Raw genomic sequence first — 20,978 nt, 5'->3', positions numbered from 1 at the left:
CCTGTGACACCCCGCGAGCCAGCGCCTCCGTGGCGGGCGGGGCCGCCCCTCGCGCGGCGCTCGCGTTGCATCCCGCAGATTCGCCACGGCCCCTGGAATCGTCGCTGTCCCGGAGGGTGCGGGAACGGCCCTGGCCCCTCGGTGGGGCGCGGGGTAGCCGAACAGACCCCCTCCATAGTGAGCAGGGAGTCACCGGCGGGCCGGGGCCGGCGTGTCGAAAGTGCGGAGCGGAGTGCGCAGGCGCCGTCGCCGCCGCCCCGGCCTGTGGGAACAAAGGGAGCGCGGCCGCGCCGAGCGGGTGAGTCCGGGGGGCCCGGCGGGGCTGACCGGGGGGCTCGGGACGGCCCCGGCCCCTCTCCGGCAGCGCTGCGGGGCTCGGGAGGGCCCTCGGGACCGGGGAGGGAGCGGTGGGGCCGAGCGAACCCCCGGTGGCCGCCTTGGGCCCGCTCAGGCTCCGCTCGATCTCCCCGAGCCAGCCCCGTGTGCGAGCCCGGAGCACGGCGTTAGTGGAGATTCTGAAGGAGATTGCGGCTGCCGTGGTGTGACTTGAAGAAAAACACCGAAAATCCACTTTGTTACAGCGCTGTGTGACGCGCTGCCGAGTTCGGTGCTAAAAGGTTAAGCCTTGCCTGTCAGATCATAGCTATGGGGCTCCGTAGTTGTTTAATGTACCCTGTAAAGGTAATGCATCATTGGGTCATTTATGTATTAATAGCAGATTTCTGAAACAATGCGTGTAAAATAATGGGTTATGTTCTTTTTATTCCTTACAGGATAAAATATATTTCTTTAGACCCGTTCATATGAACGTGACCTAAACCTGTGTGCTCTTGCACAGCTATTTAAGGCCAGATTCCTTGGGAAATCCATTAATTTTTCAAAGAGATAACACCTTGGTTTCTGAAATGCTTTTGTCTGTATTCCAGAATTGACAAACTTTGGTAATCACTGGTATCGATTAACAGTCGAAGCTTCGAATATCTGATGGGGGAAAGGCACAACACTTACTAGCGTGATCTTCTTTTGTCTTGCAGAAGTACAAATATAATGTCAGGTGGCTGAAAATTTGACTGTCAAAATGTCAAGTAAGTTTCTTTAAAATATTTTTCTTTCTTTACGTTTGATGTTTTACAGATCTGGTTCCACAGAATCTGTTTGTGAGATGATGCCATTATTCCTGACATTAAAAGAAATTAGCAAGTGTAGTGACTAAACTCTTGGCCTTAAATCCTGCTGTGGCTGATTCCTGGCATATTGTTTTTGTAGGAAATCCACATATCACAGCTTCTGAATCCTGTTAGACTGCATTTTTGCTTTCTCTCCATGTAATTGGTGTGCATATAAATGAATTTTATTTTCAGTCTTGTGCTTGAATAAAAGCCTGGGACAAGAGTAATGGGGAGATTTCAATTTTTCTTTCTTTCCTTTTTCTAGTGTTGCTTTTTGCTGTTCAGTGACAAAACACAAAGTCTTTCAGAGTAGAATTTTCTTGGTTTTGTAAAATCATTTAAAAATATTTGCCATAGCAGATGCCTTAAGAATTCATTCAGATTTTCAAGGAAAAAAAATGTGCTTACATTTCTATCTTAACAGAAAGGCCATCCTATGCCCCACCTCCTACCCCAGCTCCTGCAACCGTAAGTATAGTGATTTTTCTCATTAACACAGAGCCTTTAGTAACTTCCCAGAACAATAATTACGGAGTTGTATCACCTTCCTATATGGGAAACACAATATTAATGTCATATGAATTGTTAAAATTAATATAATTCTTATTTGAGAAGTTTGGGAAAGAGAATCTGAATAAACTTATTTTGCCTTTAAGGCTGGATCTGGCAGACACTGAATTTTCTGTGAGCAGCCACTTGTCTCAAATGACTCCCAGTGGGTTGCAGCAGTACTGGAATAGTTAAAATCAACTGATATATTTGATTATAAAATGTCCTGCTCAGCCTGTGCCCAAATCATGGGCAGACAGTGCATTTTTCCACATCTCAGTTGTACTCAGCTGCTTTTTTTTCTTTGCATTTGAGTGGAATGCAGGATTATGAAACATGCTGTTATATTGGGTCAGAATAATGAAACACTCCTGATGCCACTCTTGCATTCCTTGAAATCACTGGTGTTTTGGAGTCTAGGGCTTGGGAAATATTTTACTTTCTAGTAAAGTGGCGTGCCCTGACACTGAGGAAAACATGAACAGAGCTTTGAATCCTGCCCAGTGACATTCCTGGATGTACAAAGGTGCTGCAGTACCAGTGTGCTGGGGGCAGGAACTGTTTGAAATAAATGTACATCTTTGGTCACATTTATGGATAGTTTGGGTTTTAGGACAAATCCTTTGTACAGAAGATTGAGCAAAGATGCTCTAGTGAAATTTTTTCACCAAAGTGAATTGGAAAACTTACCCAGTAGTGTGTCCTTGATCTCTGCAGGATGGGAGTTGGAAGGAATGTGATCCTTCCAATTTTTTGTGCCATACTTTACAGGAAGAGGCTTAACAATTACATAATACATAAATACAGGTTATGTTTTTATAAGTTTACATAAATAAACTTGATTTTCATAGTTTGCTCAGAGTTTTCATTTTGCACACAGCAAACTAGATCTATTAGAAGGAACATGATGGATCCTGACCCCTGGATTCCTGCATCGAGAGCTGTGCATACCCATGTGGTTCCTTTGGGATATAGCATGGATACAGATGTTTAATGGCTCATGTTGATGTGGTACAGTCCTTCAGAAGGATACATGAAGCACATGCCAGGACTGCAACCAGTGACATGCATTTTCTGTTTTACAAGCGTCTTTTATTTTGTATTATATTTTATACAGTCCTTCACGTGATGGTCTGTGCTCTGTTAATGCGAGTCACAAAGTAGCCAAATAACCTTGCTTGTTCTTCCACAGCCAGTTCCAGGTGCTGCAGTCAACAAAATCCCAGTAATTCTCAAAACTGCAGTACTGTACCTGAAATAAAAATCCTCCATGTGATGCAAGGTAGTTCCTGGTAACATTTAAATCCTGTCTTGCAGAAATAAAGAATTAAGCAGACGGAGATTACAATTGTCACCTGGTTTTATTGAAGAGGTGTAGTCAACATATTCAAAGCCTGTTGTTCTGGTAATACAAAAAACTGTACTAAAACAGTGCCTTATGAAGTAGTGAATGTGTATGTCATGAGCCCAGGCATACAGATGAGCACATCAGCTGCTGGGACTGAGTTAAAGAGCTTGGCAATAAAACCTCTGTTGAAGACTGACTGTTAAAGGATAATTTTCCTCTGCACTTGTGTGTTTAGAAATAAACTCCTGCAGTGTGTCTGCATTGACTTGAAACCTTCCTAGTTACTTCAGTCAGCTCCTAAAACACTTCTGTTCAGCATTTGTACGTGTCATACTTTGGTTCTTAAGAGTCCTGAACCTACTTGTCAAATTTGTATAATTGTAATCTGGAGCAAGTCCAGTCAGTGAATCCCTGAAAGACTTCTTGGAATGTTTATTAGGGCTGCTGGAGAGTGGGACACTGTGGGAATGACATTTAAATGTCCAGAAACACTCCAGGCTCTTGTGAACTCATGGAATCATGGAACCACCACAGTCAGGACCTAATCACAATTACCATTAAATAGCTGATTTTTTTTCCAACAAAATAGTTGATCTTTTTTCCATCTGACTGGAAAAGAGGGGGATAATGGAAAAAAGAAATTTATTTGAGGAGGGGAATTCAGGTAACCTGATGAAACTTGAATGTCCATTGCTATTGCTAAGTGAGAAGGGAATGAAAAGAAACAAGATTTTTTTTTTTTTTCTGCGTGACTGAGGTGAGAACAAATCAATCCACTTTCATGAATGAATGAAGATGTATTGAATAATTTCTGAATTATCTTGGATTTGGTGATCTGTTCAGACTAGTTTAAAGTTTTTAACTTACAGGTCCTACTGCAGATGTAGAGTTCCTCAGCTCTGTCAGTCTACAGCCTGCCTCATAACAGAGAGATGTCTCTGGGAATTGTCTTCAGCCACTGGCAGTGGAGCACAAATGGTGCTTTGAGAGATTTCCTCCCCTGCTCTATTTGTTGGGAAGGCAGAATTCTGGGAAGAAAAGCAGGCAGAGATTTTCATTGGTGTCATAAACGTGGGTACAGGGGATTTCTGCCCCATCACTGGGTGCTGTGTCGCCCAACTTTCACCCTTGGGAGACAAGAGGCTTCTGAATTCCTTGGTGGCTTATGTTGGAAAACTCTCATTAGCCATGACCTGAATTTACAGAGTACTTTTTTAAATGAGTTCCGCAGTTAATAGAAATAAAATCACCAATTTTCAGACAGAAATTTGTAGTGACACATTTGCTTAAAAGTCCTGTTTCCTTACTAGGTTTATACTGGAGTAAGTTGTGTGTGTTGGGAAGACACCAACTGCTACACCTCATTGCTTGTTTGAATTCTGGTTGCTTTTGCATGCCATATTGCAGTTCATTTTCATTTCTGTGTTCTCCTCGTTTGAGCTCATTTCTCATTCGTGTTTTTGTCTCATTTGTTTCCATCAGCAAATGCCCAGCACCCCAGGGTTTGTGGGATACAATCCATACAGCCATCTGGCCTACAACAACTACAGGCTGGGAGGGAACCCGGGCACCAACAGCCGGGTCACGGTAGGAGAATCAACTATTACATCCTCCAGCAAACACCAGGAGCTGACCAGAAATGGCTTTAGGGTTAGGTTCTTCGGAGTCTTGGCTGCTGCCACTTCTTTATTAAAAAAAACCAAAACCAACTTCTTATTCCTCACTTTCCTCCCCTTCCCCTTCACTCTGAAACCTTTTGCAGGAAAATGGGTTTTTACTCAACTGGTAATGGTATATGATGCAGACATCCAAAAAGACAGACTTTGGTCTTCAGTGACCACTGCATGCATAGGAAAAGCTTCTGTAGCTGGGTATGAATTTTTGGAGGGAGGGAACTGCTCTTTTTGCTGAGGTTCATTGGTACAAAAATAAGGAAGAACATTTTGCAAGCTGGAGATCGTTGATAGTCGTTGCATCATTCTGTTGAGCCATGCAAGAGGTACAGCCCTTTATTTTTCTTTCTAGTCTTAGTCTGGTAATTACTGCACAGTCCCAAGTTCAGTCATTATTTTTTCAACAAAAGTGTGATGTTGATAATAAAATAGCTTCAGCTCATATATGTGTCAGTGTGTGGGAAATGGATATTACATTCATTTTTCATGGAGTAAACAAAGTGAGATGGAGACAAGTGATGAGGGAGGTGACAGCTTCTTTCAAACATGAATCAAGTCCTAGCATTGTATGCAGTTAGGAAACAAAAATAGACAGTGGAAATATAACACTCTTGACACAACAGAAACAGAGTAAATCCCTGATACTTTCTTAAATATCTCACAACTTTAAGGTTTCTCCATGTAGAACTTTGTACCTCAAAACTTCTGATCAGTTTGGAAGGTGATACAAAGATTTCTCAAGGACCAAATACGTGGTGCTTTTTGAAAGTGTAGTCTTTTTTATGCCTCTCATATAATCCTTCTTTCAAATGAAGTTCATCCAATTTTTTAAAGCATTTACAGAAAGGATCTTCCCCTACACGCTGGAATTGACTGTTCAAATGGATACTTTCTTTATACAAGGCTAAGTCAGGTTTTGTGTGAGAACTTCCATTGTTTCTGTATGTCACAAGCATACACAGCCTGCTCTGCCATGCATATCCCAGTATATGGATGGTGTCTTTAAACCCCTCTTAATTTAAAAGCATTAAACAGTTTCCGTTAATGTTTTTCCAACCCATCTGTATGTGTATCTATGTATACATTTTGGTAATGCATATACCTCATGCACATTATTTATACACAGTTCTGTATGCATTGTTCATAGAGCTCCATAAATTCAGCAAACAAACAAAAAAAAAGAAACTACCAGGAGGAAAACAGTATTGAACTGAGCCTTCTGGGCTACACCCAAGTATTGATCTACAGGCCACAGCCCTGAAAGATCTTGAACCTGCTTTATGTTTTCATGTAAATACTCCCACTTAATAAAACTCCTGGCACGTGGAAGTGCTGGAAGAGTGAAGGGTTTCAGACCCTGCAGTTGACAGGGGCTGTGATGTCATTGCACTGCTTTAGGAGCAAGCCCTGTCAGATGTTCTGTGGCTTGAAGGGATGCAAGGAGACCCAGCAGCATTAAAGCTCAGCAGCCTTTTGTGTGGTGCCAGCTTTGTGTCTGGCAGAATAAGCCAAAGGAAGACAGAGCACAGGAGCATGTTCCAGGCTAATTGGGACAATTCATTAGAGCTTGGCTACAATTAGAGCACATATTTACCTTATAGCTGCATAGAATTGTTTTCTTTTCATAGAGTCAGTTAATTGGCTCCAAATTACCACTGACAAATTTTACAGAAAAATAATAACTAAAATTATTGGATAATGTCTTTAACTTAATGTTTTTAACCTTTCTTCATATCTTTTTAAACCTGTACAATAGCCACATTAAATTTGTCAAAACAGATAATAAGTTAGTCATCAGAAGTGAAAAAAAAACAACCTGCTGGGATTAGTGTTTCCTTGTCAGTTCCTAAGCTATGTAGTTCAGTTTTAAGAACATGGAGCCCTTTTGAGGATTTATCTAGCTACTGCTCTGTAAACTTACAGAGGAAAGGACAAACTTACATTGGAAATTATTCCTCCGAGGACCAACTCTAGCTAGTGCTTGTTCACTTACAGCCTGGGTAATTTTTCTGGTGATGTTTGCTTCTCTTGGTGGGGGTGTGTGAATGCACAAGTGTTTTCCAAAACGAGTGCGTGTAGAAACTGTTCAGCGATCCCATTAACGAATGGATTTATCCGGTTCTTTTATAGGCTTCCTCTGGTATTACCATTCCAAAGCCCCCCAAACCCCCAGACAAGCCCCTGATGCCCTACATGAGGTACAGCCGGAAGGTGGGTATTACAGTGTCCATCAGTAATAAAGTCAGTGTTCGTTTGTGCTAACAATTAATTGCTATGATCTTAGTTTCAGCTTCTAAACGTTGACTCCTAACAGCCTGCGCTCTCTTAAGGGGATGTAAAGTACAGAGTCTGCCCTGCAGAACAAAGGCAGCAGTAGTCTGGTCACACAGTTGCCAATTTCTGGGGGGAAAATTGCTAAAATGCTAATTCCTACCACTGTCTGCTGACAAGGATCCACCCCGCCACATTCAGAAGTTCCTGTGACTTACTGACAGAACTTTTTTATATAAAGGAAGTATTCCTTGCGTTTTCTGGGCTTGGTGCAGTGCTGTAGCTGGACTGAAGAGTAGCAATGAGTGGACTTTGCATGTTCTCCTTCACCACCCTAGCCCGTGGCAACGTTTGCTTCGCTATTCTGTGAACTGTTTGACAGAAAGTAGGAGAGAGACTCTTGTGGAGTCTGGAATCTGATGGGGCATGGGGAGGGCATGGCAGCCTGGCTGAAGCAGGTGAGCCAGAAGGAATTTCTTCCACTTCTGGTAAAGTATCTTTACCAGCATGTCTGTCTTAGGCCAAAAAACATCAACACACACACAAAAAAAAAAAAAAAAAGTCAAGTGGCGCAGCAAGAAATTACACTGGCAGCTCTCCTTTTTTTTCCCTATAAAGTTAGGAACCTTTTTGGTGGAGTCAGAACTTGTTGGAACTCAGATTGATCAGCAAGACTGAAATATTGTGAAATGTTACATTCTGATCTGAAAAGCTCAGTCTCTTTGTCATAATCTACTGCTGGATGTGTTTACTCAGTAGCATTTTTTTCCCCGAGATGCAGCGATGTTCATTTAAGAAGAGAATTGAGAGGGTTAAAGGCAATATTCCCATGAGACCAAAGCCACTCAGCAATTGCCTGGTTCAGTAGCTGGCTTCCTACTGACTTCCTGCCCCAGAAAATAATCCAGATAGTTTAGCCAGACTCATTCCTAACTTTATCCTGTTTTTCATGGTGATTCCAGAAAGAACACTGAGATGACAATATAAAATGTTTAATTTGGAAGTATTTAGATATCATTAGTAAAGCTCCAGCTGTTTCTGTTAAGGTCTGGGACCAAGTGAAGGCGTCCAATCCTGATTTGAAGTTATGGGAAATTGGCAAGATTATTGGAGGAATGTGGCGAGATCTCACTGATGAAGAGAAGCAAGAGTATTTGAATGAATATGAAGCTGAAAAGGTAAATGGAAGAAATCTGGGATGTTTATTACAGCTGATTCTTCTAGGAACTGGTCTGAGAAGAAAAATTCATCTTCCCCATGCAGGGGTGTTTGAGGCATTCACGAGAGCCCTGTATGTAACTTAAATGGAAGTTTGTCCTGACACGTCTCTTAGATTTTTTTAAATAACTGTGCATCAACTGTGACTGGTCAGTTTTTAGACCTAATTCAAAATGAAGTATTTATAATTGAGTGTCGATTTTAACTGTGTAATGAATGGATTTGATTGTACAACATCAGTATTGAAAAGATTGTCTCAACACCAAAATCCTCTTTCAAAACTGGTGCTCTGCAACTACTGCTGTTGTCATGAACATGTTCCTAAGAGACTTCCAGTCACGTGGGGTTTGGTTTTCCTGGTGGAACTCCACGCTGTGGCATTAATGTTTTGTTTCTTAATAGAAAATGCTACCACTTGTAGGGTTTTCTTGTGCTTTTGTTTTGGTTTTATTGATCTTAATGACAAGAGATGACAGCTGCCTTGTGTCTAGGTTGGTAAGTGTTGAGCACCTGTACAAGACTGTTGTTGTGATTCTCAGGTACAAAGGGAGAATTGTCCAGCTGATGTGTTGTGCTTACACCTGGCAGGCACCTGAGGCTCTGGCTACCTGGTCAAATCTCAGCTGGTTTTATTCCAAGGCAATAGAGAAGTACTGCAAAACTCAGTGCTCTTAGCTGAGAAAAAAAATAATCCAGGAATTCTATTTTTACCTTGGTAATGATGTTTAGATTGTAAGCTCCTTGGGGCAGGGGCCAGCTGGTTTCTGTTGTGCCAAGGCAGAAGGATCCTGGTCCTGATCATTTACAAGCGTTTTAGGTACCTTTATCAATATCATAGATTATATCTATTTTTTTTATTAGAAGTATCTCAAATCACTGTACGAAATCTTAAGAATGAGATTAAAGAAAGCAATTCAAAGAGAAAAGGTATTTCAAAGAAAGTGAAAATAGTGGTGCTGTCCTGCTGCCAGGAGGAGACAGGAGTCTGGCTGCAGCTTTCTGTGCCATCCCAGAACAGGGATGGGTCAAAGAATGAACAAATCTTAAATGATTTTGGAAAGTGGTTCATGACATACTGGCATAAGGAAAGAGAAGAAATCAGAACCACAGATTTAGTTAGAACTCCAGAGAATTACTAAGAATATTTTGTGAATATTTCATCTTACCAGAACTTGATCTTAAATGTTCTGAGGTGTTTGAATTTGAAATCTCAGAAAACAAAGCTATCATAATACTAAAAGGACCTAAGAACCAGCTGTGTTTTTAAAACACAAATGACTATAGAGGTTCTAATTTGTAAAAAAGAAGGACTGAGAGAATCTGATCATTTGTATCTCAGCCAGACGATGCAGATTCAGCTTTGTCTGTGTAACCGCGCTGTGCGTTACACAGAGCGCAGTTGTGGCCGGGTGGGAATCACCCAGTGGTGCAATCAAACCGTGTTGGTCACCTTGCAGATCGAGTACAACGAGTCCATGAAGGCCTACCACAACTCCCCTGCCTACCTGGCCTACATCAACGCCAAGAGCCGCGCCGAGGCGGCGCTGGAAGAGGAGAGCCGGCAGCGGCAGTCGCGCATGGAGAAGGGGGAGCCCTACATGAGCATCCAGCCTGCGGAGGATCCCGATGGTAAGGAGCTGGTGTGCACTCCCAGTGGGACACCCATGGCATGGAGATACAGAAAAGCACCTGTGTTCACTTTCTGCAGCACTTCACGTGGCTTCGTTTCTGCTTTGGTGCTTTCATGCCAATTCTCATTACCACTTTTTATTCTGTACAGCTGACTTGGTTCCCAAAAGTAAGGTGGCACCCGTGGCAAAAGTTATTCCAACCCTTCTTAATTAAGTGTGAAGTAATGCTCAATAGTTCAAACCAGATCAGTCTGCTTACTGCTCCATAATGGCTTTAGCACATGCTTTAGAAAAGGCTTAGGTGCCTGATTTAATCCGGCTTGGATGGAATGTTGTGCTTTATTACCAGAAGCACATAAATCTGACAGGCAGAGTTCTGGTGTGATTAAGAGCACCTGAACTTTGAATGTGTTCAACAACTGTCATTTGAGATTGTTTGGTGAGTGAGGTGCCCTTGCTGCTGACAAGTTGATGAGAAAATTCTGAAAGTTTATTTGACTGCAAGGAAATGCACCCCACCCAGTGGGAAAAGTCAGCCTCGCACACCTCATGGCTGCTTTTAAATGCATCACCAAATACTTGTTGAAACCTGAGGGTGAAAAATGTGCTCAGTTACACCCTTTTTTTTCCTTCCCCCTTGTGAAAGCACACCCCTGAGATAAATCTCATAGCAAACAGCACTTTCCCCCGTGTGAGGTAATTGCAACATTTATGTAAATACGTTTCATGCTGGAATAACTGGAACCTGGGGACTTGAGATTCTGTTCTGTGCCACCAGTGCAAAGTAGACTTGGGCAGAACCAGCCATTACCTCTTTTTTTGCTTTGTTTAATCAGATACCTAAATGAGATACAATATACACTTGGAAATAAACTTTCATTTAACTAGTTCTCTTCTTCGGTAATATCTCCTGGCATGGTCTTCAGCTTCTTAAGATTTCTGTGAATAGCTGGGATAGTCATCTCCAGTAGGAGTACTTAATGTAAAGCAAAATTAGACCTCTGGACTTTTCTATGTGGCATTGTTCTGGGAGATAATTCATACTTGTTGTTTACCTGGTTTCTCTTTAGAGAGATGCACTTACTAATAAATAATCAAATTCTTTTAATACATGACTGAAGTTTCAGTGATGAGTAAATGTGTCTCACTGCTTCATGCTTTCAGTCCTCAGTATTTTAACAAATAAGTAGTTTTGATCTGTGCTACAAAGGTTATTTATAGAGGAGTCACTATCCTGGTGGCATTTTGTTCTGGAAACATGATTAATCAGGAAGGGGTCTTTTATTTGGTGTATTAATAGTCCCTCTTACTGTGGAAGTGTGGAAAGCAACAGAGTGAATAACTAGGTCAGTCCCAATTTCAGCTGTGGGAAATGCATGTGAAATTAGCTGTTAGAGCTGTGCCAGGTGAATGCTGCCCTGGCCACACTTTGTCTCATTTTGAAATTCCCTGATGCTCTGTGTGTGTTACTGTGAACTTTGTGACATGACAACTGCTGCTGTTAGGGCTCACATTTTAGTTTTTGTGAGTGATAATGTGGATACAGAGTGGATAATGTGGCTACATTGGGCTCAGCTCTCATTTTGTGGGATCAAAGCAGTTTCCCCTCCAACTCCTGTTGCAGATTACGATGATGGGTTCTCCATGAAGCACACGGCCACGGCTCGGTTCCAGAGGAACCACCGGCTCATCAGCGAGATCCTGAGCGAGAGCGTGGTGCCCGACGTCCGCTCCGTGGTCACCACAGCCAGAATGCAAGTCCTGAAACGCCAGGTTCAGTCCTTGATGGTTCATCAGGTAAAAAGAAAGGATGGAGATGCAGCTAAAACGTGGTGGGGTTGGGCTGGACTCCAACTCTTTGGATCATTCAATCACCTACATGACTGTTCTTGCTGGGTGTCAATGTTCTGTGTGCTCCAGGAGCTAATCCCTGGGATTTCTTGGGAGCTACAGAACATGAGACCTCACCTTCTGTGCTGTTTTGTTCTTTGTGTTTTGTCCTAAGAGTTAGTTCCATAGTTCCCCCTGTATGCAGTTTTTAAAGTCTGCTGGTTAATAAGTACTGATTTGGGGTACCTGAAGACTCGTCTTGTTTGTAATGATTCTTTTTTTGAAGTAAATTGTCCCTATTCTAATATTTTTCACTGTAAGTTAAATTTATACAAAATATATGGTGCAGTCACACCTGCATGTTTGACCCAGCATTGTTCACATGCCTGTGTTTTCCAAACACTCATGTTACCAAAAGAACCCTTTCAGCATGGTCAGTGTGTGTGGGGGTGAAGCAAAACCAGAATTAGGTAGAGATTTGTTGGGGTTTTTTTAATTACAGGAGATTTAGAGGGTGGAGGGCATGGTTGTCCTTCTTTCCTGTGAATTGTGGTCTTTCTGTGTTAGAGACTGCAATTGATGTGGGGTGTGTGTCTATACCTGTGAGCTGTGTATATACAGACCTGTGGGATATGTATACACAGACCTAGGGGGGCAGAATAGGAAAGAAAATGTGCAGATTTGATGCTGGAAGCTTCACCTCAGGTGCACAATGCTTCACTTACAGTATGCTTGAACTGCTGCACAGACCCACCTACTGTTCCTACTTTTCACTATGAACTTCTGAGCTAATGGGTATCAGAGGCAGGCAGAAGGATGTTTACATATTAGACCAGTATTTAAAAATAAACCCATATGAAAATTTGTATGCTTAGCTGTACCTCTGCCCAGTTTTTAGGTGACTGCACAGTGAGGTTCTTGCTTTTGTTTCACTTCCAGCGTAAGCTCGAAGCTGAGCTGCTGCAAATTGAGGAGCGTCACCAGGAAAAGAAGAGGAAGTTTTTGGAAAGCACAGACTCTTTCAACAACGAGCTTAAAAGGGTACAGCTCATTTTTCTCACTTACTCTGAGGAAGCTGCTGGTTCCACAGTGGTACAAGTGCTTCAGTTCTCTGTTCAGTTCTGAGCAGTTGCCCAGCTGCTGGGGCAGTGCCCTGGTGTGGGTGGTAAAAAGCACAGAATGATTTCCTGCTCCTTCAGTGACCTTTAGGGCCAGTACAGTTTAGAAGTGCCTCCAGGCTGGGCTGGGTGAATTCACTCAGAGCAGCTGGAGGAAGGAGGCCCTGAAGCCAGTGTGGAGGGCACACTGCTCTCCTTGGCTGCACTCAAATAACAAGTTTTAGTTTGTTTATTTATTCCCTCTCCCCCTTTTTTTTTTTTTTCTTCTTAATATGCCTGTATCTCCCTCCCTACATACTTCCAGTATAAACTTTGTAAAATCAAAAGTTCTGTGCAGTGTGTAGAAATATTGAAGTCATCATTGGGGTTTACTGATTATTTATTTCTCAGGGTATCTGCAGTAGTAAAAGAGCTAAAGTTTTCCTTTGTTTTGCTTTGTTTTTAATTGCTAGTTATGCAGTTTGAAGGTGGAAGTGGATATGGAAAAAATTGCAGCTGAAATTGCTCAAGCTGAGGAACAGGCTCGCAAGAGACAGGAGGAAAGGGAAAAGGAAGCAGCTGAGCAAGCTGAGCGCAGTCAGAACAGCCTGGCAGCTGAGGAGGAGCAGGCAGCCAGCAAGGGGGAGGAGAAGAAAGAAGAGGAGAGCACTCCAATGGAGACAGGTAACTGCACCTGAACATCTGCAGAATCCTCCAAGGATCAGCATTAAAGGGTCTCTGAGGAGAGGAGTTCACTGCATCTAGGTGAACATAGGCATTTGCTTGCTTCTCATTAAATTACTTGTTTTTAAGAGAGGAGAAGATAAGATCCCACAGAGCCCCATGTCATGCTTTGTGTGTGATGTACCCAGGGAAAAATTAGTAAACCTGAGGTTAGACTGCTTAACTGGGAGCAGCTGGGAGTGTTTCCTTGTCCCAGTGTCAGTGTCCAGCCAGAATGATGCAACAGCAGTGCTTCCTATGCAGCTCTCAGGCAAATTTTCCAGCTGCTTTCTGCTCTGGACAGTGGCAGTAAGAAATGCTGCTGGATCCTGGAGTCCCAATGACTATTGCATCAGTGAGTCACTGCTGCAACAGCAGGAGCATAAGGAAAGAGGGGCCAAGGAGTTTGAATTCCAGTGCTTCTGCTTTAACAAGGAGCATGGCTTTCTTATGGCTGGAATTCTGAGGTCAGGCAGCTGTGGCTGACATCAGGATGTGTGGCAGGACCATATATGTCCTCAGCACTGAAAGATCCCTGAGTTGTGCCTGTCCCTGCATGTTCTAGGTGACTGCTATGGAATACTCGGATTTGTTATAGCTTCTGTTTCTTCCTAAATCCTAATTGCACAATCTAAATAAATATTGACATGTAAATGACACTTAGAAATACATTTTTTTCCAGAAGAGCCTCACCCAGAAGAGAGCACAGACAACCAGCAGAACGGTGAAGAAGGAACCTCCACCCCAGAGGACAAGGAGAGCGGGCAGGAAGGGGTGGACAGCACAGCTGAGGAGGGAACCAGCGACAGCAACACGGGCTCGGAGAGCAACAGCGCCACCGTGGAGGAGCCGCCCGCAGACCCCATCGCCGAGGAGGCAGAGAAGAAAGAATAATCAGTGACTCAGTTCCTGTGTCTCTGTAATGAAGTACTGTTTGATTTCAGAGCGTGCTCTGCGGCTGTTGTACCTTCCCTGCCTCTGTTGTCACGTGTCTCAAAGGATGCCAGGGCTTAGTGACACTCCAGGTTATCAGCATAGCAGGGTGAAGGGGCCTGGAGAGGTACAGGGTGTCCTGCAGCAGGCAGAAAAGAAGCCTCTAAACACAGCTGTTACAGTGTGGAGAGGTCCTTGTATCATTTGTATTTCTTCCCTAGAAAGAGTAGAAACCACTGGTTTTGGTTTCTGTGAGAAATCAGGCCTTTTCCCTTTCTTCTGGTGCCATGGACACTCTGGCACTTTTCCCCAAAGGCCCTTCCTGCCCCTTTGTGGCACAGGTGTCTCACCTGTGCTGCTGTCCTGGCCTGACTGCATGAGGGACCTGCTCCTGGCAGGGGCACTGGCTTTCTGGAGAGGCTGGACTGTAACCAAAACATTCAGATTTTTTCTTACTATGGAGCAAAGACTTTATGTCTCTCCAGGGTGTCCCCTGGAGCCTCTCCTTCCCTAACAACTCCAAAAGTCCCCTGTGTCCCACAGCTACTGCTCTGCGTGTCAGCAAGGGCAATTTCTGCTGCAGCCTACCCAGTCCATGCTTTTAAAGAAAGCTCACAGTCCTCAGGAACAGCTCCAGAGTGAGTCTGAAAGTCTGGGGTTTTGGGGGTTTTTGGTGTAACTTGTTTTTCTAGAGTATCTCTCTGCTGTGGTGGAAACTTGCTCATGGTCTGTGTGTGGCATGTCAGGAGATCCAGTTCCAAAGGGCTCAGTGTAGTCTTGCAGGAAATGACACATCATGAGGGATTTTTTTTTCTGTGGTGCAGGATTCTTTTCAACAAGCCTTTGCTTTTCTTTCCCAATTAACTCCTTTATTTGCTACCAAGAGACCCTGGTGTGGCCTCAGCCAGAGACCTGGCACAGAACAGAGCAGGAGAGTGTTTAGACACGCACATGTTCTCTGAGCAGACAGTCACTGATATGGCACAAATGGTAAAAAATAGTAGTTTTGCTTGTCATGAGCTTTCAGAACCTCTGGAGACTACAAATGTACTGAAAAGGCCATAATTTGCCCTATATAAGCAAAACCCCACAGATAAATACACTGAATTGTGGCAACAGCCATGGGCCACCTCTTGACTTAACAACTGAGGGAACACATAATCTTTCAATGAACTGATGTGTATTTGCAGAGCAGTGGGTCTATCAGATGGTGTTTTTTAAATCTTTTTTTTTAATGGTCTAAAAAAGAATAAAATCCAACATGTTTGGTTTTTTTTTTAAACTCACAGTGGTCTGTTCTTGTCTTTTAAGGTAGTGCCAGTGTTTGGTTCAGATCTTTCATCAGCTGTTCTCCATCTCAAGCCAGAGGAAAATAAGCACACAAGCTTTTATTCCTTACAAAGAACCAGCTGCTTGCTGGACTGGAGCCCCCCTCCCTCCCCCAGCCCTGTGGGGCCCAGGTGGGGTTCCACACCTGAGCTGCTGCAAACCCTTGTTGTGCAACAGCTTTTATCTGCAGCAGCCCTGGCTTCTGTAGGCCGGGGATGCTTTTCATCTGCTCCAAATTCTCAAGGTGTATGTAAATAACTAATTATTGGCAGAGACGGGTGTGTGCAGCTCAGGGTGTGGACGTGAAGGAGTGGGTGTTGTCTTCACGAGTGAAATAACTTGTCCAAGCACATGAGAACGTGAAGGAATGCCCATGGGCAGTGCTGGAGCACTGACCAGCCCCGTGGGGCCTGGCAGAGGTGCCTACAAGGGACAGGAGCATCAGGGACCAGCCAAGGAGAGGGACAGGCCTTGGGAAATACCTGGCTCCTGCAGCAGCCCTTCCTCAGAGCTACCTGGAACTTCTAATGGGTCCTGTGTTCTACAGGTCCTCACTGGGATGCTCTTGATGGAACCTGTGGCCACCTGCAGGTCTCCAGCAGGGCTAGGAACCCTTCCTCCCATGAGGAAGAGTCCTCATGCTTTGCTGCTGGAGCTGCTCTGTTTCCTGTGTGCCCTGTCTGGCAGGAGGTGGGTGCAGGCTGGGGCTCTGAGGTGCAGCCATCCCCCGTGGGGTGCTGAGAGCTGCTGAGTCCCTCACACCCCCAGGGGAGACCGAAGCAAAAAGGCAAATCCAAGCTTTGCATCATGCGAGGGAGTTGTTTTCTTCGGTTTGTTTTTCTCTTCAAGAAAAACCAGGGGTTTTCAAGTCTGACTCAGGCATTGTGACCTCTGACATCACTTCTGGTTCGCTCTGCAGGCAAAGGTTCTTGTCTCTGTTGGGTTGTTGTCAAAAATATGCTTTTATCTCACCACAAAAACACACTCAGTAAAAGTTATTAAGAAGCCTGGGTTAAAAAAAGAACTGATCTCAAAGTTTTTTTGTTGGTTTGGGGGTTTGTTGGGTTTCTTTTTTTGCATTTATGTAATTATTAGATTTTATCACCCCAAAAACCTTCTAACCTACAAAGCTGGTACAGTAATGGGTACATAGCAAAAAGCAGGCCCATAGGGTAAGTTTTGAAAGGGATTTAGATGTTAAAATATGAACCAGGCACCTTGTGAGGTTGTTCAGAAATGATTCACCTGGTAAAATGAGCCGAGAGCCCAGGCCTCTGAGAGCTTCATGCACCCAAATCCCTTCCAAACCCCTCACCTACACACAGGACTGAGCTTGGCTTCCCAGAAAGAAAGAAGCCTCATGTTTGTGCAGTAGCTGACCTTTCAGAGAAGAAAAACAGACTGACAGAGAAACAAACAAGGTTGGGGTTTTTTAAAAAATGGTAAGAAATCACCTGTGTATAACCTGGACAAGTCTTGCCAAGTTGCTCTGCCTGGAGCCAAACGAGCTGCAGACACTGCTCGCAAGAGAGGATTATGCTGGTGACAGAAAGAAATAAAACAGATTAAAGGAGCTTTACAGGAATAAAATATCAAAGCAAATCCAAACCCTGGCACAAAGGGGCAGCTCGTGTGTCAGGGAAGCAGAGCCTGTTCAGAGCCTTGTGCTGCAGCAGAGAGCAGAGAGCCTGGCCCTGACCTTGGGAGGCTTGGGGGGAGCAGGTCCAGAGCCCCTGTGTGGTGATAAACTGGGGGTGAGGAGGCTCCTGAGAAAGGGAGGTGTGGGTGGGCAGCACACAGGGAGCAGGGTCAGACCCTTGCTCTGCTCAGGCCTTTGCTGAGGTCCCTCCTCTACCCCAGGATGTGCTTTTCCATTTCCCACCAGCTCCAATGCAGCCTCTGTGCCTGCCCCATCCCAAGGAGTCAGCAATGGTTTATTTCTCCTTGTCTTTCCCCAGGTTTTGCCCTGAACTTGCAGCCAGGCAGGCTTTTCTGTTCAGTGTTTTTTTTTTAAAAAGCCATTTTTGATTTTTTTCCCTCAATTTATCAAAAGCTACTCAGCCACCAAACCAAACCCCCACACCATCAAATGGCAGCGTGGTGTCCTTGCTCCTGTGTGACCTCCCTTCATCCCCTTAACTGAAAAGTGCTTTCCCAGCAGTCCCAAGTGCTGGAATGCTGGGGAAAACACCCCTCATGGCCAGCTGGAGATGGAATTGGGGCAGGTTAAGTGCTGGCAGAGGTGTGTGAGCTGCAGCAGGTGCTGCCACCAGGAGTCCCCATCAACCTGCCCGAAGGACACGCAGCCCCAGCCTTGGCTGGGAAGGTGAGCAGTGCTTTTCTTGTACAGGATCCTCAGTGCCAGCCAGCAGCAGTTGTGGCAGCTCATGCTCAGTGCTTGACAGAAATTACTGACTTCTGGAGTCGTAAGTGAAACTTTACATGATGATTTACAACAAAATAAGAGGGTGTAACTCCCCTCACCCTGAGAGCTGCTGGTTGTACCAGCTCAGAGCGAGATGCAGTTGTACCAACTCACAGTGTGAAGCATTTGTAGCAATTTGCCAAATCAGGGTGAGATGCTCACAGGTCAATCACCTGCAGCTTTGAGGCTCCTGGATATGAACTGCAGGTGCTGCACTGCAGAAGTGGGGGTTGATCATACCAGAGGGGCTGGAATTCCATGTGTTCTCCCAGCCAGACACCCAGCAAGTTCCAGTTTCATCCTGGACTGTTACAGGCAAGCCTGTTTGTGCCTCAAGGAGTTGCAGCACCTGCTCAAGACTTGGAAGCCAGAGCATCCCTGGGTTTGAAATCCCCTGTGCATGCAGAGTGTTACTGACAGTGACTGGGAACCTCTCCCATCAGGACCTGATGACCAAGTGGGATCAGGCACTTGAATCTGAAAGGCCAGATCCTGCTTCAGGTCTGTCTTTTTGTGCTGTTTGTGCTCTCAGTTCCCCTCTTTCACTTTGACGTTTTTTTCCACAGTCTTCGAGGGGTTTTTTGAAGTGGTTTCGCGCGTTTCACGCTGATGTCTTATTTTGTTGTAAGTAATCACGTAAAGCTTCACTTGTCACTCCAGAAGTCAGTAATTTCTGTCAACAACCACTTTAAATTTGCTTTTATCACCCGATTCTGTTAGAGTCAAGAAAAAGCCATTTTAGTTCTGGCACCAGTTTTAGGGTGGGGAAAGCCAAACCAGAAAGAATGACAGTAACAAAACCAAGCGAAAAAAAATCTCATTATCATGGGTTTATTACAATCTTTTTAACCCCAGGGATAAGAAATACCAGATCTGTAACAGAGAAGGCTGGATGAGCTCTTCTTGGAGCAAACACTGATGGGATTATTTCCAGTTTCTAGATCCAGTTTTCAGCCAAAGGCAGCAGCAGATTGGTGTTAAACCTTCCACCTTTTGAACAAGGGAACACAGGTCACAGGAGTGGTTTGCTGGATGCTCAGGGACACTTCAACTCCCAATTATTTTTAAGGGTCATAATGCTTTATCTCTTTAATCAATATCCCTTTATCTCTCTAAACCATACCTTGTTTTGTCTCTAAATTATTCACTGCTCACTAGTGTTTGATATCCTGTGGGAATTGCCCAGCACTTTGCACAAACCATCTCTAGACACAGCTGGTGCTCATATGCCCCCCCGACATAGTTTCTGTAACATTCCAGGAGCTTTTCTTCCCATTTTCAATCACCTCTCCTTTCCCACCCATCATTTTGAGGTGACCACTGTTTTTCCTTCATGTTCAGGCCAGGAAGGATCTGTTTGTTCATCCCAGTCCCTCTGCACACAGCTTGGGCTCTGTGGGCAGACAGGAGGCAACAGATGCCATGGGAAGCTGCCCAGCCCTGCCCCGAGGGACACAGGGACCAGCAGTGCACATGGTCAGTGGCTGGTCACCCCTGCCTGGGGTTGGAAAGGGGAGTGTCATTGTCACTGTCCCTGCCAGCCTGACCCCTCCCCACTGCCATCTCCAGGTGTGCTTCCCTCCTCACACCTCAATTTCTGGGCTCCAGGATGAGGGAGCTGCTCTCGTGGAAGAGAATCATAGAGTGATTTAGGCTGGAAAAGACCTCCAAGGCCACCAAGCCCAACCTGTCACCCATTCCCACCTTCCCAACCAGACCAGAGCACTGAATGCCACATCCAGTCATTCCCTGAACACTTCCAGGGATGGGAACTCCAGCACCTCCCTGGGCAGCCCCTTCCAAGCCTGACCACCCTGCCCATAAAGAAATTCTCATTGATGTCCAACTGTTTAGTGCAGGGCAGATGCCAATTTGGTAAATCTTTCCTTTTTCCTCAAAAAAAAAAGAACTGGAGAGCCAGGCCATCACCTAGGACATGATGTGGGCACAAAGCAGGTGAATTCCTCGTGACATTGGGTGTGCCTTTCTCTGCTGTGGCTGACACCATGGGCAGCTGTGCATCCCAATCTGAGCCTGGTGCTGCACAGATTGCTTCCTCCCTCTGGGAGATAAGGATCTGTTAATAACCTGGTGGTGAGATCACAATCATGAGACGTTTCTACACCTGCTCAAAGAACTCGGCTGGGTGAAGAATCCCAGCTTGGTGCCACTCTTAAGGTCAGGAATTTACTCACGATTTCACTTCTGCTATTTTATATTTGCCTGAGGAACAACAACGTCAGCACCCCCCTGGAACGACCCTGCTGACTTCCACCACAAACCCCCCTGGATGTCCCCAGAACGTCAGAGGAGGGGCAAGGCCAGAGCTGGGACATCCCAGGCACCCCAGGTTGGCACTGCCAGGCAGAGGGAGCAGCAGGACAGACATCAGGGTCCCTCCTGATGTCACTGCAAGGATGTGACTGAGAAGTACAGCTGGGAAAGGGCACCCTGAACTCATCAACGCTTCTGTCTGGGCACCCCTGGCTTCCTCCAGCCACGGGGACAAACCTTCCCATGGCTCTTGTCAGCCAAAGGGAGGAGCAGGGGGACAGAGCTGGTGTGTCCATCTCAAATCAGCTAAAGCAAAACTGGTGGGAAATATGAAAAAGTTTTGAATCCAGGATGTAAGAACATCCTGTGTTGTGCTTCTCTCAGACTGAATTCCTTCTCCGTTGGCAAAGCCCTGAGTTCTGATTTCCAAGGTGCCCCAGCCTGCACGAGGCACCTGGGAACCCTCTCCTGGAGCTCTGGGGTATTTCCCACCTCAGGATGTCTGTGA

The 20,978-nt window shown here is 44.9% G+C and overlaps 1 protein-coding gene across 3 annotated transcripts; it reads left to right on the top strand.

The window, feature by feature from the left end:
• The first annotated feature begins 227 nt into the window (after positions 1 to 227).
• Positions 228 to 15,728, top strand: SMARCE1 (SWI/SNF related, matrix associated, actin dependent regulator of chromatin, subfamily e, member 1). Of its 3 annotated transcripts, none has more exons than XM_063179142.1 (11): positions 228 to 298; positions 1,035 to 1,085; positions 1,594 to 1,637; positions 4,549 to 4,653; positions 6,870 to 6,950; positions 8,057 to 8,188; positions 9,686 to 9,857; positions 11,484 to 11,656; positions 12,629 to 12,730; positions 13,260 to 13,470; positions 14,195 to 15,728. In XM_063179142.1, the coding sequence occupies exons 2-11, from the start codon at positions 1,079 to 1,081 to the stop codon at positions 14,401 to 14,403; spliced, it is 1,236 nt and encodes a 411-aa protein (XP_063035212.1). In that variant the 5' UTR covers positions 228 to 298; positions 1,035 to 1,078; the 3' UTR covers positions 14,404 to 15,728. The 3 variants fall into 3 exon arrangements, with proteins under 3 accessions (XP_063035212.1, XP_063035211.1, XP_063035213.1); XM_063179141.1 differs by having other exon boundaries at positions 14,192 to 15,728; XM_063179143.1 differs by lacking the exon at positions 4,549 to 4,653 and having other exon boundaries at positions 14,192 to 15,728.
• The last annotated feature ends 5,250 nt before the right edge of the window (positions 15,729 to 20,978 follow it).

Source organism: Melospiza melodia, chromosome 30 (assembly GCF_035770615.1).
Source record: "Melospiza melodia melodia isolate bMelMel2 chromosome 30, bMelMel2.pri, whole genome shotgun sequence".
Taxonomy (NCBI): domain Eukaryota; kingdom Metazoa; phylum Chordata; class Aves; order Passeriformes; family Passerellidae; genus Melospiza; species Melospiza melodia.
Note: the sequence above shows the minus strand (reverse complement) of the source record. Positions and strands in the feature narration are given on the sequence as shown.